The sequence below is a fragment of the Pseudorasbora parva genome, chromosome 10, assembly GCF_024679245.1.
Source record: "Pseudorasbora parva isolate DD20220531a chromosome 10, ASM2467924v1, whole genome shotgun sequence".
Lineage (NCBI taxonomy): Eukaryota > Metazoa > Chordata > Actinopteri > Cypriniformes > Gobionidae > Pseudorasbora > Pseudorasbora parva.
In genome coordinates, this window is record NC_090181.1 from 23,184,359 (window position 1) to 23,198,215 (window position 13,857).

At 38.3% G+C, this 13,857-nt stretch overlaps 1 protein-coding gene across 1 annotated transcript in view; it reads right to left on the reverse strand.

The window, feature by feature from the left end:
• Window positions 1-3,899: 3,899 nt before the first annotated feature.
• Window positions 3,900-13,857, reverse strand: part of ttc27 (tetratricopeptide repeat domain 27) — a 133,259-nt gene continuing 123,301 nt past the window's right edge. Inside the window, exons 17-20 of the mRNA XM_067455587.1 lie at window positions 7,762-7,959; window positions 7,195-7,306; window positions 4,963-5,063; window positions 3,900-4,343 (exon numbers count right to left, since the gene is read on the reverse strand). Of these exons, the coding sequence (XP_067311688.1) occupies window positions 4,224-4,343; window positions 4,963-5,063; window positions 7,195-7,306; window positions 7,762-7,959 (531 nt within the window). The 3' untranslated portion in view covers window positions 3,900-4,223. The remainder of the gene's footprint in view (window positions 4,344-4,962; window positions 5,064-7,194; window positions 7,307-7,761; window positions 7,960-13,857) is intronic.

A 13,857-nucleotide genomic window follows, 5' to 3' on the forward strand; every position in this document is an offset into this window, starting at 1 on the left:
TTTCATTGGTCAAGGACCTCCCAAGAAGACGTCTGACTGACACGTGACGCAACCAATCACAGTTTGTTTTGTTCCGTGTCATGTGTAGGGGTGTGATAATATAAAGTCGATGTCTCTGCAATAAAAGACCGGTGTGTATCTACAAATTATTAATTGAAGAACACTGCGCACGTTTACTGCAGCAATGGAGCTGTGAACTTCATACGTTTGAAAAACAGCACTTAGTTGATTCTTAAGCGCCTCTTGTCAGAGTTGTAAGTGCAACATCATTTGTTTCAGGCGGAAAGATAAAGAACGCAACATGTCTCGCAACCAATCGGATTACGACGTTGAAACTTCTGAAGTGCTTCCAGAAAAGTGTGCTGTATGCATCAGACATTCAGCCGACGGTGGGTGTGATGTCTGAGGCTGAGACTACATAAATAAAGCAACATTTTGACTACAATGTGCTTATTGCTTGTTTCTGCTCTTTTTTTGCCTGTGGATGTGGGTTTTGGATCTGAGATTCTCTACTCTGTCAGATGCAGCATAATAGCACCCTCTACCAAATAGCAATGGAAGTATTGCCTCATACATGCACAATAGTATCTCCATAAATAAGGCAATCCATCAATGGTGGGTAAAGAGATAAAGAGTAAAATTTCAACACCTACTGGTTGAAATTTGTACTGAAAATATTTAAACGTTGTTTCCTCCGCCACGTGAACTGAACATGAACTGGCTTTTAAAAAAATGTTATACTGTTGTCTGAGGTCAACTAATGATGTTTGTCTGTTTTTTACATTCAAAAACATCATAACTAATAAGTAATAGGCTACTTTCTACACTGGTTTTGAGGCTCTCTCCAAAACGCTGGGTTTTGATGGGCGTGCCGCACTGAAGACTTGGAAGTAAACGCCCACAGATAGGATTGGATAAGTTTTGCATATTTAATGAGCTTCAGCTCCCCTGTCAGTCCAGTTCACGTGAGGGACGGATTGTTTTGAAAGCAGCAACCGGGATGACTCTCTGGACCACAGGGCTCGTAAACGTCTTTATCAAACAAACAATGTTTTTTTTTTTTTTTTTTGTAGGAGACTGGTCGACTTTTTTCAACCACGTTTATCATTTTACTTCTGGTGATTTTATTTAGACTTAAAAGTTAAAGTTGTGTTAATTTGTGAAGATTATCATGAACATCAAAATGTGTAAGAATCACATCTTATTTTCTGCAGTAATCCAAACAGATCAGAAAAAAACCCTATCGGGTTTTTGTTGAGGGCACAAGGGCGACGCTCTCCTCCGGGTTGACATAAAAAACATGCCGCAGCACTCCATTCAGAATGTTCTTGAAGAACACTTTTGGTATGATGTTGAAGCGTTAAAGTATGTGACATTGTGATCGAACAGCACATCTACACAGTGTGCTCGCATTGCGTAATCTCTGGAAGTAACGTTAGATCACTTGGTTGTTCCCTTCCCAGAACAGACACAGGATGTTTGCTTTAAGTCAGCTTCATGTTTTAGCCCCCAGCATTCCTGTAGGTTCTCTAAAGGGAAATCACCAGGCAATATTCTTACATCACTTGTACATAAATAGATGAATATCTTCATGAGTAACCAAACTCAGCCAATATCCTGGTTTTGCTTAACTGTTAAGAGAAACCAGGATGAAAGCTAATTACTAGCAGATTTAGGTCTTTCTCAAATAGCATTAAAGGTTACTGATGCTCAGTTCAGGCGCAGAGACGCGCACACAAGACGTGCGTCAGACAGGAGTCTGAGAAATCAGATGTTTAAATATACATCTCAATTTTCATTGGAATGATGACATTTCATAGGAATACTGACAGTGAAATAAATCCACATTCAATACGAGTAATCTTACGACACTTTCGACTCGACAAAGACAAAGACAATTACATACACGTAATTGGTATCAATCAAAATTAAGATTTTTGTTTTAAAATTAATTATTTTATTAGGACAATAAATCAATTAAAAAAACAGTAAAGACATTTATAATAGAAAAATATATATTTATAATGCTGTTCTTGTGAGCCATCTATTCAGAGAATCTAGAATTTTTTAAAATCAGTTTTCATAAATAGCCTATATTAAACAGTTGAAAACAACTGTTTTAAACATCGATTATTATAAGGAATATTGAGCACCAAATTTAGCATATTAGATAAGGATGGTGATATAAGGATCAAGTGACAATGAAGACTGGAGTAATGATGCTAAAAATCCAGCTTCGCTATCACAGGAATAATATATAATATAAACCGTAAAAGGTGTAATATATAGTATTTTTGCAGTAAAATAATCAAAACCCACTAGGCCAGTGTTATATATTGTTTAGTTGAGTTCTTACAATATCCCAAATGATTCCAACTATTTGTAAATTGTGAAAAAATAGCTATTTGCTAATTGCTATTTTAACCAAGGAGCCGGGACATCTAAGCATAGCATCTGAGGGAGTCTCCTGTCAATTGTGTAATATCTGCGTTACCCTCGGTTTTTTATTTGGCAGAAATGCTTTACTCTTAGCAGTGTGCAACATGTGTCACAGCAGTCTTTGAGCAAACACAACGTCATAACATCATTTCCAACACATTCAAATGTATCTAATATGATAAACAGAGCTGTGTTACCTCATATTCATGACCAGAAAAGCGGAAATAGCGCCGGCGCCCGGCGATTGTGTCCCGTGATAATAAAAGTCCTACTGCTCACGAGAAGCGTTGTTCATTTTATTAACAATCGCTCCAGTGGCCTTGCTCAGCTCCACAACACTCGGTCCTCTGCATAGTGCACCTTTAAAACTTACCAAACCTAAACTTTTCAATGGTAATGCCATTCAAAAGGTATAGATATTCTTAAAGGGTTACTTCAGCGATTACCTTATGGCTTTCTATCAGGAGAAACCCTGGAGTATATTCAAATGATCGTGCCCCCCTTCTCAAATTAATTCCTTTTTTAACTTCTCAAATTAATTCCTATTAAAAGTTAAGCTTCCAAAGGCATGAACTGAAAACGCGCCAGACTGAACACACGCTGTGAATGTATAAGCCGCAAGCGCAGTCGCGATTACCTCAGCTCTCTCATTCTGCTCATTCATCACAGCTTAATGTAAACTGACTCCAGCTCCTGACTCCTGCAGCGTTTGTGCTGCGACACTCCCTCAGCGGCTAAATCACATTATATTGAACAGACACGTTCAGGTTTTAATTGTAGTGTCTGTTCTCTAACTGAACTGACTTTATGAAGATGAAAGCGGTGGGAAAGTGATCAGTGATTCAGTAGCGGTGGCTTTGGGAGTGGCCTCATAGGGCAGCGAAGCATTCTGGGAATTGTTGTCTTTCATCACCATGAGACAAAAATACGTTTTCTGTCTTTTCTCAGTCTAGAAGGCACCAAATTCAAAAATAATTTCACATTTCTACTACATTAATGACCCAGTTTAAATAGAGATTCATCTCCCCAGCGCTGAAGTACCCCTTTAAATAATCAAATATGGGATTTTCACATTTTAAATGTTCAACCCATAATTCTCATTTTAAATTAAAAATGCAAAATTCTGGTTAGCCTAGGGTTAAAAAGTTGACTTAAATGCATTAACCCAGGCTTAGGTTTAGTTTGGGGAAAAAAATAATAGAATTCTTAAATCATTTATAGCGAACATTGTCAGACTTTACATTTGTGCAAATATTCTTTTAGATTTTTAGACATTTGGACTCAATCTGGATTCAATCTACTGTACTACACTACTGACCTAGACTCAAACTTAACTGAGCTACAACACTGACACAACATATCTCATGTTGTGTGGCCTAGATGTCAGTTGTGCAAATCTTGAATATTAATTGACTGTACACATGTAAAAAACAAACAAAAAAACAAGCACAGACATTACATAAGTAAGAAAGTATTGTGTACTATTTATTTAATTGGAATAAGGCAAATTTTTACAAAGGAAGTTCATTGCCAGTCTCAAGGACCTTAAAATCACACATTGTGTAATCGCAGGAACTCTGATTAGCGCAAAGACAGCTGACTCTGGATCAGGAGATGATGACAAACATTTCTAACCCAGTCACCAAGTTTTTCAATTAGGTTTTCACTGTTGATTGAAGTCATGAGGCCAGTGGGAGTTTTGTTTGTCTAAAACATGATGTAAAAATGCACAGTTTAAACTAATGAAAGGGAGGAAGAAAAGGAGGGCCAGCATTGAGGTCTTCTCATTGGCTGCGTAGCTGGGCACTGAGGTCCTGTAGCTCTGTGACGAGCTGCTCGAGCTCTGTGACATCACCTCTGAGGTCATCAGGGAGCTCTCCTGTGGCAACATCAGTGTACATTTGCTATGAAGAGAAAACAAAACAAATGGAAGACCTTCAAATTATGGCTGCTAATAAAAAAGAAAGTTGAAATCTTGAAATAATTACATTTTAAAAACAAATGTTTGTTTTACTCCAATACATATACAGATAACATAAAACCAAAATTTACATAATTTACTTTAATAATACACATTCTTGGTCTTATTATGAACCATACACTCTCGGACTAAATATAAAATATCTTAAACTGTGTTCCGAAGATGAACGGAGGTCTTACGGGTGTGGGACAACATTGGGGTGAGTCATTAATGAAATACATTTCATTTTTGGGTGAACTAACACTTTAATCCAGTCTTCAGTGTCACATAATAATAAATAATCAATCTTACTGACCCCAAACTTTTGAATGTCATTGTCTAAAATAAAATCCCATTTCTTGTTAAATATCCTGTTTGGTTGTTGCATTATGAAAAAGAACCAGATTTACATTAACTTGCAAATGTGTAATTGCATTAAATAGCCAGAAATGCAACTTTCATAAAACAAATAGAGAGGCCTGTTTATTGATAGTTTTAAAAGACTTCAGCAAAGCTCTTAAAGCAACAGACTTTACGAACTGGTGTGTGTGTGTGTAACTCACTTTGGCTTTGGAAAGCAAGCTCTTCAAACTGAGTCGAGCTGAAGACAGCAACTGTAGAGCCTCTTGAGGATTGCGCTTAGACCTGCTACAGCTGATGGAGACTGAGACAGAGAGAGACAGAGAGGAATTACTGAAGCGCTTCATCTCCAGCAGAGTCGCAGTGGGTCAGAGGGAGACGCTGGAACATTAAACGTCTGCATGCTGCGCAGCCAGTGAGGGGAGAGACCGAGTGTGTCGGGCTGTCAAAGGTCACCAGAGGTCAGGTGACGCAATATCAAGGTCTGTGGCTTAACAGAAAGAGTTGGTCATTTTTTTCTGTATTGCAATCGTGTGTGTGCGTGCACGCGGTATTGTTCACATTAAGTGAGGGATCACAACCTCTGAGCGGCTCGTGTTTAATCACTACAGCTATTAGTGCAGCATCTAACACCATTAAAACAGTCATTAAACTCACACAGTCTGGATCACAACACCTGTTCTACACAGTCTTAATTTTAGCAGCATCTCTAGCAGAATATGAAAATAAAACATGGCTAACAAAACTCTAAAAATAAACATGCACTGTGTGTGCCGTTTTGCATTCCCAGCATGCATTTGTGTGCTATTTACCTGCTCTGTTTATCTTCCCCACAGAGGGAAACAGCAGATTCACGGGTAAGCATCTACCTCAGCGTCAAAGGCACCTCTCTCGCTGTCTTATATTCCATCACTCTTTCATTCCTACATTCCTTGTATCTTTCCTAGATAAATGATTTGCTTCCTTCCTGCTTCCCCCTTTTCTTGTTTTCCCCTTATGTTCCTTTCCCCAATTCCTTCCTTCTTACCTATTTGTTTCTACCTTCCTTTCATTGATTGCTTCTTCCCTCCTTTTCTACCTTTCATTCTTTCTAAAGTCCTTTCTTTCTTTGTTGGCTATTCTAAAATCTCATAAAATTCTAAATGATCCCCTTTCTTCCTAAATTCTCTTTTTCCAAATTCTCCTTTTCTAAATGATCTTGTTCTAAATGTAATCTAAATTTTCTTCTTTCTTTCTTTCTAAATTATATTTTCTTTCTAATATCTTTTTATATCTTTTTATCTTTTTAATATTTTCTTAATTCTGATTGTAAATTCTTTTTCTAAAATAGTTCTTGCTTGCTATTTTTGCTTTCTAAATTCAATGTTGCCATTGCCTTCTACATATTTTTATTTATTTATTTATTTGCTTTCATTTAGAGCCATCCATTCATCCTAAATTCTTTCCTTCTAGCTAGCTCTCTCTTTTCTCTCATCTTCATGTTGCTGCCTGAAGCGGCAACAGCACAAGTGCTGTGATTAATAAGTGCGGAGCTCATTTCACCACACACACACACACACACACACACACACACACACACACACACACGCACAGACACACGCACAGACACACGCACACTCAGACACACACACACGATCTACACAAATGCACAAGGTAACACAAATAAGTGAAGAATGGACTCTTATGTATGCTTACACACTTTCCTTACCCTTATATCGATTCCCCACCTCACACACACACACAGAAAGCAGGCTAGAGTTAGTGGGAAAGGATGGGGCGTGCAAAGGGTTCTGCTACATTTGCTGAGCCGCCCCCTTTATAAATCATTAAGATCAACAACAAATAGCTTGCACAACCAAGGACAACATGGAGAGTGTGTATAAAATGGAATAAGAGATGCTAAAAAGATGATCACAGTTGCTTATACTAGCTTGTCCATGTTCAATGGCAGATGAGAATAAAATGATGTGTTTAATTTTAAGACAGAAAGTCAGACAGTTAGAAATGGAGGAATAATTGCTATTCAACCCAAAACCTGTGTTTCAACAGAGCGTCTCACCTGATGTTTAATTCAACACACACTCGCTGACCAAAACCCTTAACATCCTTCTTAATGAGACACACACACCCAGATGGACAGACGAAAGCAAACCCATCTGGAAAAGGCACACAGGCGCACGTGCCCGCACACACAAACAGAAGTCCGTCTCTGGTGGAGGTCAGAGGGGTAAAAGGCTTGTTTGTCGCTTTAGCTCCTGCTCCGTGTTCTCAATCCATCAGCCCTTTCAGACGGTTATGCGCTGCCACATTAGCCATGATAGAGTGACTCTCTGAATGAGTGCAGGACCACGATTCTGTATGTCTCTCTCAAATGGCCTTGTAAAAGAGAAAGGGAAAATGCGGCTGTGCGTGCACGTGCGTGTGTATAGTCTCACCATTAGCCATATCTCTGGCACCTTTCACCACAGATCTGAAGCTGCCCATGTCTTTCTCCCAGCCAGCTGTCTGTGTCTCACACCGATGGGCTTTACTCAGAAACTGTAGAGCCTACAAACATCAAAACACAGTTAGACATCATGACCAAATCAGATGTAAGGTAATAAAGGACAACCAATAAAAGATCTCTTCTATGTAAAACTGAGTTTGACATGCTAGGTAGTGCAGTGCCATGTTAGGCAACCCCACCCACTGTGAAATTTTAATGGTGGAACTTACTGCTCTTCAAAACTATATTTACTTTATGCATTTTAATCCAAAGTGACTCACAGAGCATTCAAAGTATATAGTTTACCAGATGCACACTGCCTGAGGATTGAACCCATGAGTGCTCTACTTCAACAGGAACTGACATAAACTGTATTAAACATTGAATATTTTAAGGGGAAAGAAGCAATATTTGCTAGAAAAAAACTTTGATCTATTGTAGAAAAACCACAGGTGTTTTTTGCTTTGGTTAACTCGACTTCTTGAAATGAAATGAAAGTAAATAAATAAAAATGTACCTTTTCGTTGTCTTCTAAATTGCTGCTATGGCCATCGCCGTAGAGTCTAGCGTACTGTTTCCATATTTGGGCGTCTGTGCTGCAGCGGGCTGAGACTCGCCCAAAGAGTTCTTGCAGTTTTGCTCTAAGACCGGAGGCTTGTTCGCCCCGGTTATCTGTCAGGTTATCCACTACTGCACGCACCAGGATTTCCAGAACCTAATGACAAAACAAAAAGAGAAAGAGAAATACACAAAACGTCAGAGGAGTTACCTTTCAGTAGGGTGAAACCCTGTTTAAACTCAAGAACTAATCGTGATTATCCAATATAAAAACTAATCCAGGGTTGATATTTACCCTGTACTGTGCTGTGCCTGACCCCAGCCCATGATTTAACCTTTGCAATGAGGTCAAAACAGCAACCCCTAAACTTGACCTCTGCATTCTTAGATGTTCCTTAATAGGCATTTTTTTCGAACTGTTACATTTATACACTAAAGGCCCATCAACAACCAAGGACTGTAATGATAATACAGATCTAAAAATCGTTTTAATATAAAAGAATAGCAGTCCACACCTAAATCTAAATTAAAAATAAAAGTAAAAAAGAATTGCAGCAGACGCACCTTGATGAATGAGAAGCTTCTTTCTGTACAAACATTCCATAGGAGTAATGGTTTTTATACTGTACAAACCATATTTTCTATCCCCTTACACTGCCCCTACCCCTAAACCTACCCATCACAGGAAACATTCTGCATTTTTACTTTCTAAAAAACTCATCCTGTATGATTTATAAGCATTTTGAAAAGTGGGGGCATGGCCAATGTCCTCATATTTCACCCTCTCCTTGTAATACCCATGTCATACCCATGTCATTATACACATTTGTGTCCTCATATGTCACAAAAACATGCCCACACACACACACAACCTACAGAGCTGGGAGATTAGAGATGCCGTTCTCACCGTTCGCTATTTTCCCACACAAACAAATGCCTACGCTCTAGAATCTGTGCCAGAGAACCCAGAAAAAGCCAAAGAGGCTCAAAAACCTCATCCAATCTGTCTGAAGAGGTGCATTTATGAATATCCCTCACACACATTCACAAAACTAAACAGAGAAAGCATTTTTGTATATCAATATCAGCAGACACGATTCCACAGAAACGTAGTGTGTCTGAGAAACTATGACGCGGTTTACACCTGGATTTATCTCAAAAGCTGTGAAATTGCTGTTTATACATGTTAGTATGTAACCGCATGTTCATCAAATTTTCGAAACAAGTTTGTAAATATCTAAATATTTAAAAACGTTTGGACTCAGTTTACACTTTCCTTTAGCGCTAATTCGGATAACCTGAGACGGATGTTAATACCAGGGTCTATGAAGCCTTCAGTGAGGTGTGACTAGTCAGAAGTGTCTGATTCCCTTGAGGGAAGCTGTTAAGAGCGAGTAAATGTGTGTGTGCCACAGAGACAGAGAAGGCTTTCTCCTCAAACTCCAAAATATAAACCAAGCACACCACACCCTTAAACTTCGCTAAACTACCAGAATACTTGACCTGAATCCTGGGCTCCACATTCCTCACTGTGTGTGTGTGTGTGTGTGTGTGTGTGTGTGTGTGTGTGGCTATTAATCATGGCCTTCACACAAAGTTCCACATGTGTTTGTGTGTCTGTATGCTCTGTAACGAACAAGCTCCTAACTGCACTGTAATTACTAAAGCAGAACCAGAATTTGTGGTCATTAACTTTATGTGTGTGAGAAGGACAGGGATCTCTTTGCCGATGTTTTGCGTAGTTCTATTAAGTAGTAAAAATCATAAAAAGGGCTACATAAAAAATGACTTAAAAATGGCATATGATTTATATATACACTACTGATCAATAGTTTAGGGTTGAGAAATACATTTTTTTGTGCATTTATTTGAACATTAGTATAGTAAGAACAGCAATTTTGTGAAATATCACATTTTTAAACTACAGAAATTTTATTTTATGCTTTTTATCTGCAATTTATTCTTGTGATGGCAAAGCTGAATTTTCAGCATCATTACTCACTTCATAAAAGTTTTTTTTTTTTTACACTTCAGGAGTAAAAAACAAAAACAGCATTTAAAAACTGAAATATTCTGTAATATAATACAAGTCTTTACTGTCAATTTCGATAAATTGTAATGCATCTTTGCTAAATTAAAGTCCACAAACTTTTAACGGTAGTGTATTTTAAATGTAGTATTTTTATTTATTAATTTATGATTTTTTTTCATGTACCTTTTTTAATATGGAGGTGAACAATGTTCTTGATGTCTAGTCACATTATGTACAAAGCAGTGACTACTATTAATGTGATTCGATCGTGAAATGATTGCCAAGACCTTAAAATTAATAGAAATATGATGGTGTGTTATGATTTACAGCTCAACCAAACATGACTAATGAAGTCACATTTCAAGCATTCCAGAGCACTTTAGTTCACTTCATCAGTAGCGGTTGTATATTAAAAAAAAAGAAGATGCAACATGGAAAACTGAAGCCAATTAATTGTTACATGTTCACGTGTGTGTGTGCTTGTGATTAGAAGAGACAAGCACGACTCTTAAAAAGACAGAGAATGTGGAAGACATGCAGTGATGTGTATGTGTAAATACACTCACCCAAGACTAATGTTCACACTCTAACTGCAACCAGACCGAAAGAGACCAACTTCATCCGAGCAAACAGCCGTCACAGAGATCAGTGTGTGTTTTATGGGGACCACATGTTCTCATGACAGTGTGTCTGTATGGCCACATTGTTCCCGAAAGCATTCAAATATACAGTACACATTCCTGAAGTAAAAGTTCATCCTTCATCGCCCTTCTGTTCATCACTTTCTTTACAGCCATCACTTTTTCATCTTCTCAACAGCATCCCTCCTGATTCTTTTTTATTCACCTCTGAAACCCTGCTCAGCAGATGTGCTGAGATCTTTGTCTCTCAAGTCAGTGGTGTAATATCTGTAAAGTCTCCTTAGACATTTTCTCTGATATTACATTTATCACTCCAGAGACTCTCATAAGCACATTTCTACCTCATCGGCCATCATCTGATATGATGAAATGCAGTGAACAGTGAAATGCTCATTGGGACAGACAAAATACGGGTGGCGAAGAAAATATATGTTAACTGCAAAATAATACAAAATTAAGGTGAAACCATTAGGAACCAGTGCCACCATTTTCCAGAACAGCAACCTACCTGGAGTCTCCAGAAGAGCAAAGTGTCAGGATCTCAGAGACTTAAGCCAGGTAATGAATCCTAAAAAATGACCCCCACTTTATAAAAATCACAAACTGAAGTGTTGTAAATCACATGAAGACTGTATTTTTTAATAGTGTTTAAAGACAGACAGGTTGAGAGTGACTATTGAAGGACCAGCACCACATCCCACTTTTTGAAGAATTCAGATGGATCATTTTTCCAGAATCTGGGAGTAAGTTTTGGAAGTTAAGTCCATCTCTGCAAAACAGACTTTAGGATGGGAGATGGACTAAAAATAAATTCCCAAAATTTGAGCCGGATTCTGGAAGATGGTATAAGAGGATGTGGTGCTGGTCCTTCAAGAGTCACAGCATATTACAAAAAACTTCATGTGATTTACAACACTTCAGCTTTTTTTCAGCTTCATTATTTAATGATTCTTTACCTAACTTAAGTCTCTGAGATCCTGACACTGTGCTCTTCTGGAGACTTCACATAGGTTGCTGTTCTGGAAAGAGACTAAAGGGTTCCTGATGATTTCACACTTAGTTCTTCACCTTAATTCTTTTGCAGTTAACACGGTGTCTTTTCTTCCCCACCTGTTTTTGTCTGACCCTGCTGACCTAATAAACATTTCCCTGTCCATTTCCCTGATCACGCCTTAACTGCAATTTTTAGTATTGCCTAAGTATCGTATCCTTCTCATGGGCATGTAATAATGTTTGACTTTCCAGTCTGAGGTAAATCTCTTTTTTGGCTCATTTTATCTGTAAAAGAAAATCTGCCTAATAATAATGGCACCTGGAAACATGGAGCCTTCATGAGCAATTATATATCACTTATAAATGATTCATTAAAATGAAAGTAATTTAAAATGTATGTGGTTTGGAATTGGTCAAATTTGCCTGGGAAAAAAACTATGATCAGAAAGACAACGTGCATAACAATTCTGCACACGGTGCATATGGAAAACGAAAGGAGACGACTTCAACAGTTACACAGTTCCATTTTTTCACCCACTATTCAATCCATCTTAAATAAATAAATGTGAGACAGTATAGTACCTGCGACTGTACGCTGGTAACATAGAACATATGCAATGACTAAATGGACATACTGGATAAGACTTCTCCCCCTCATGATGGGGGAAGCGATACGTTAAAGGGGAAATTGAATGGGTGTCTACTGTCTAGGTGTAATTCCTGCACTATCCCCTTACAGCATTAAATTAAGGAGAGAGGTAAAATTCTCCTGGGAAGAACGAAGGAATGAAGAATGGTACAGAGAGAGAGAGAGAGAGAGAGAGAGAGAGAGAGAGAGAGAGAGAGAGAGAGAGAGAGAGAGAGAGAGAGAGAGAGAGAGAGAGAGAGAGAGAGAGAGAGAGAGAGAGAGAGAGAGAGAGAGAGAGAGAGAGAGAGAGAGAGATAAGAGGATACTTGATCCATCTGAATTCTTTTTTTAGCTCAGGATGAGGGAGGATGGTTGCTCTTTTCTCCCTCTGTGGAATGTGAATTAATGGGTGGGTTCAACGACAGAGAGACAAGTCTTATGACTGTAGACCGAGATGTTCGCGCACACGCACAGCATTTTCCCTTTATTAACAGATGTTCTCATGTAATTTCCCACTAACACGCATCTGAAGCATTTCTGTATAAAGAGAAAGATGATGAAGGGAGTAAAATGAACAGTAGAGAGAAGTGAGTGATGATTTTGAGACCAGCCAAGCGCCGAGATCCCAATTACTGTCTGAAACTCTCACAAGGGCTGGAGGCGAACGCTAGCGGTGACCTTTTCAACTTCTGTGCTTTCACATCACAACTTTTAATTGACGAGCTACTAGCTGCTCACCAGACGTAAACGAATAATCAGAAGCATTGAAAATGCAGGGAAAAACGGGAAATTAAATTAGAAGTGACAACGTGAGGAGGGGAAATGTATATGCCTACAGCCTACTATTTTAAACCGCATTTAGAAAGAAATTAAAATGTTTCAATACACGGTTGTACGTGTAAAAGAAGCTGGCATGCTGAAACTGGATTATATCTGCATCCAACACATCTACATTTTTGTTTGACATTCAGAGCATCAGCTTTTTATGGATGTCTGCTTTAGAGTTGGGTATCGTTTAGGTTTTTTACAATACCGTTGCCAAACCAATACTTTTAAAATGGTACCGATGCCCAATTGGTGCCTGAACTGATACTTTTAATAAAAATAAAAAAGAGCCAAAAAACGATGACAATAACGCATGACTTTTTATTTAAGTATTTTAAATAAATTCTATACATTTAACTATTTATTAAAATAACTGTAAAGTATACTTGAATAAAAAAACTGTAAAGTATACTTGAATATATAAATATAAATAAATACAAAACACACCAAATTAACTGAAATTCACAGTAAAACCTAACCCAACTACAAATTACAATAAGACAAATTTAAGACTAAATAACAGTTACAGTTAGCCTGACAAGCCAGACCCACATCAAGATGTTTGGTCTGGAAACTCACCATAGACAGGGCTCAATCCGAGGGGCGGGATAAACGGTTGTCTTTCAAACTCCCTCTGCACGCGATAGGATAGCGCTACACCAACCAGAGCAACGAAGGTGAAACAGAGCTTGTAGATAGATTAAAAATTCGCCGTATCCGGTCGGCAAAACTCAGAACACATCTTCCCTTTTTAAGAATGACTTCAGTGCCGTTCTTTGTTCTTTTCTCAGAGAAAAGCTTAACTCCAAGTCTTCCAGAATCACAGTCAAAGCTGATTCGAAAGACCGCCGTTCGCCAGTTTCTGTGTTTACTAGAAGCACGCAAACGCAACTCGGCCGTCGTCATTTTGGCCCCGCCCACCGACTCTATACACGA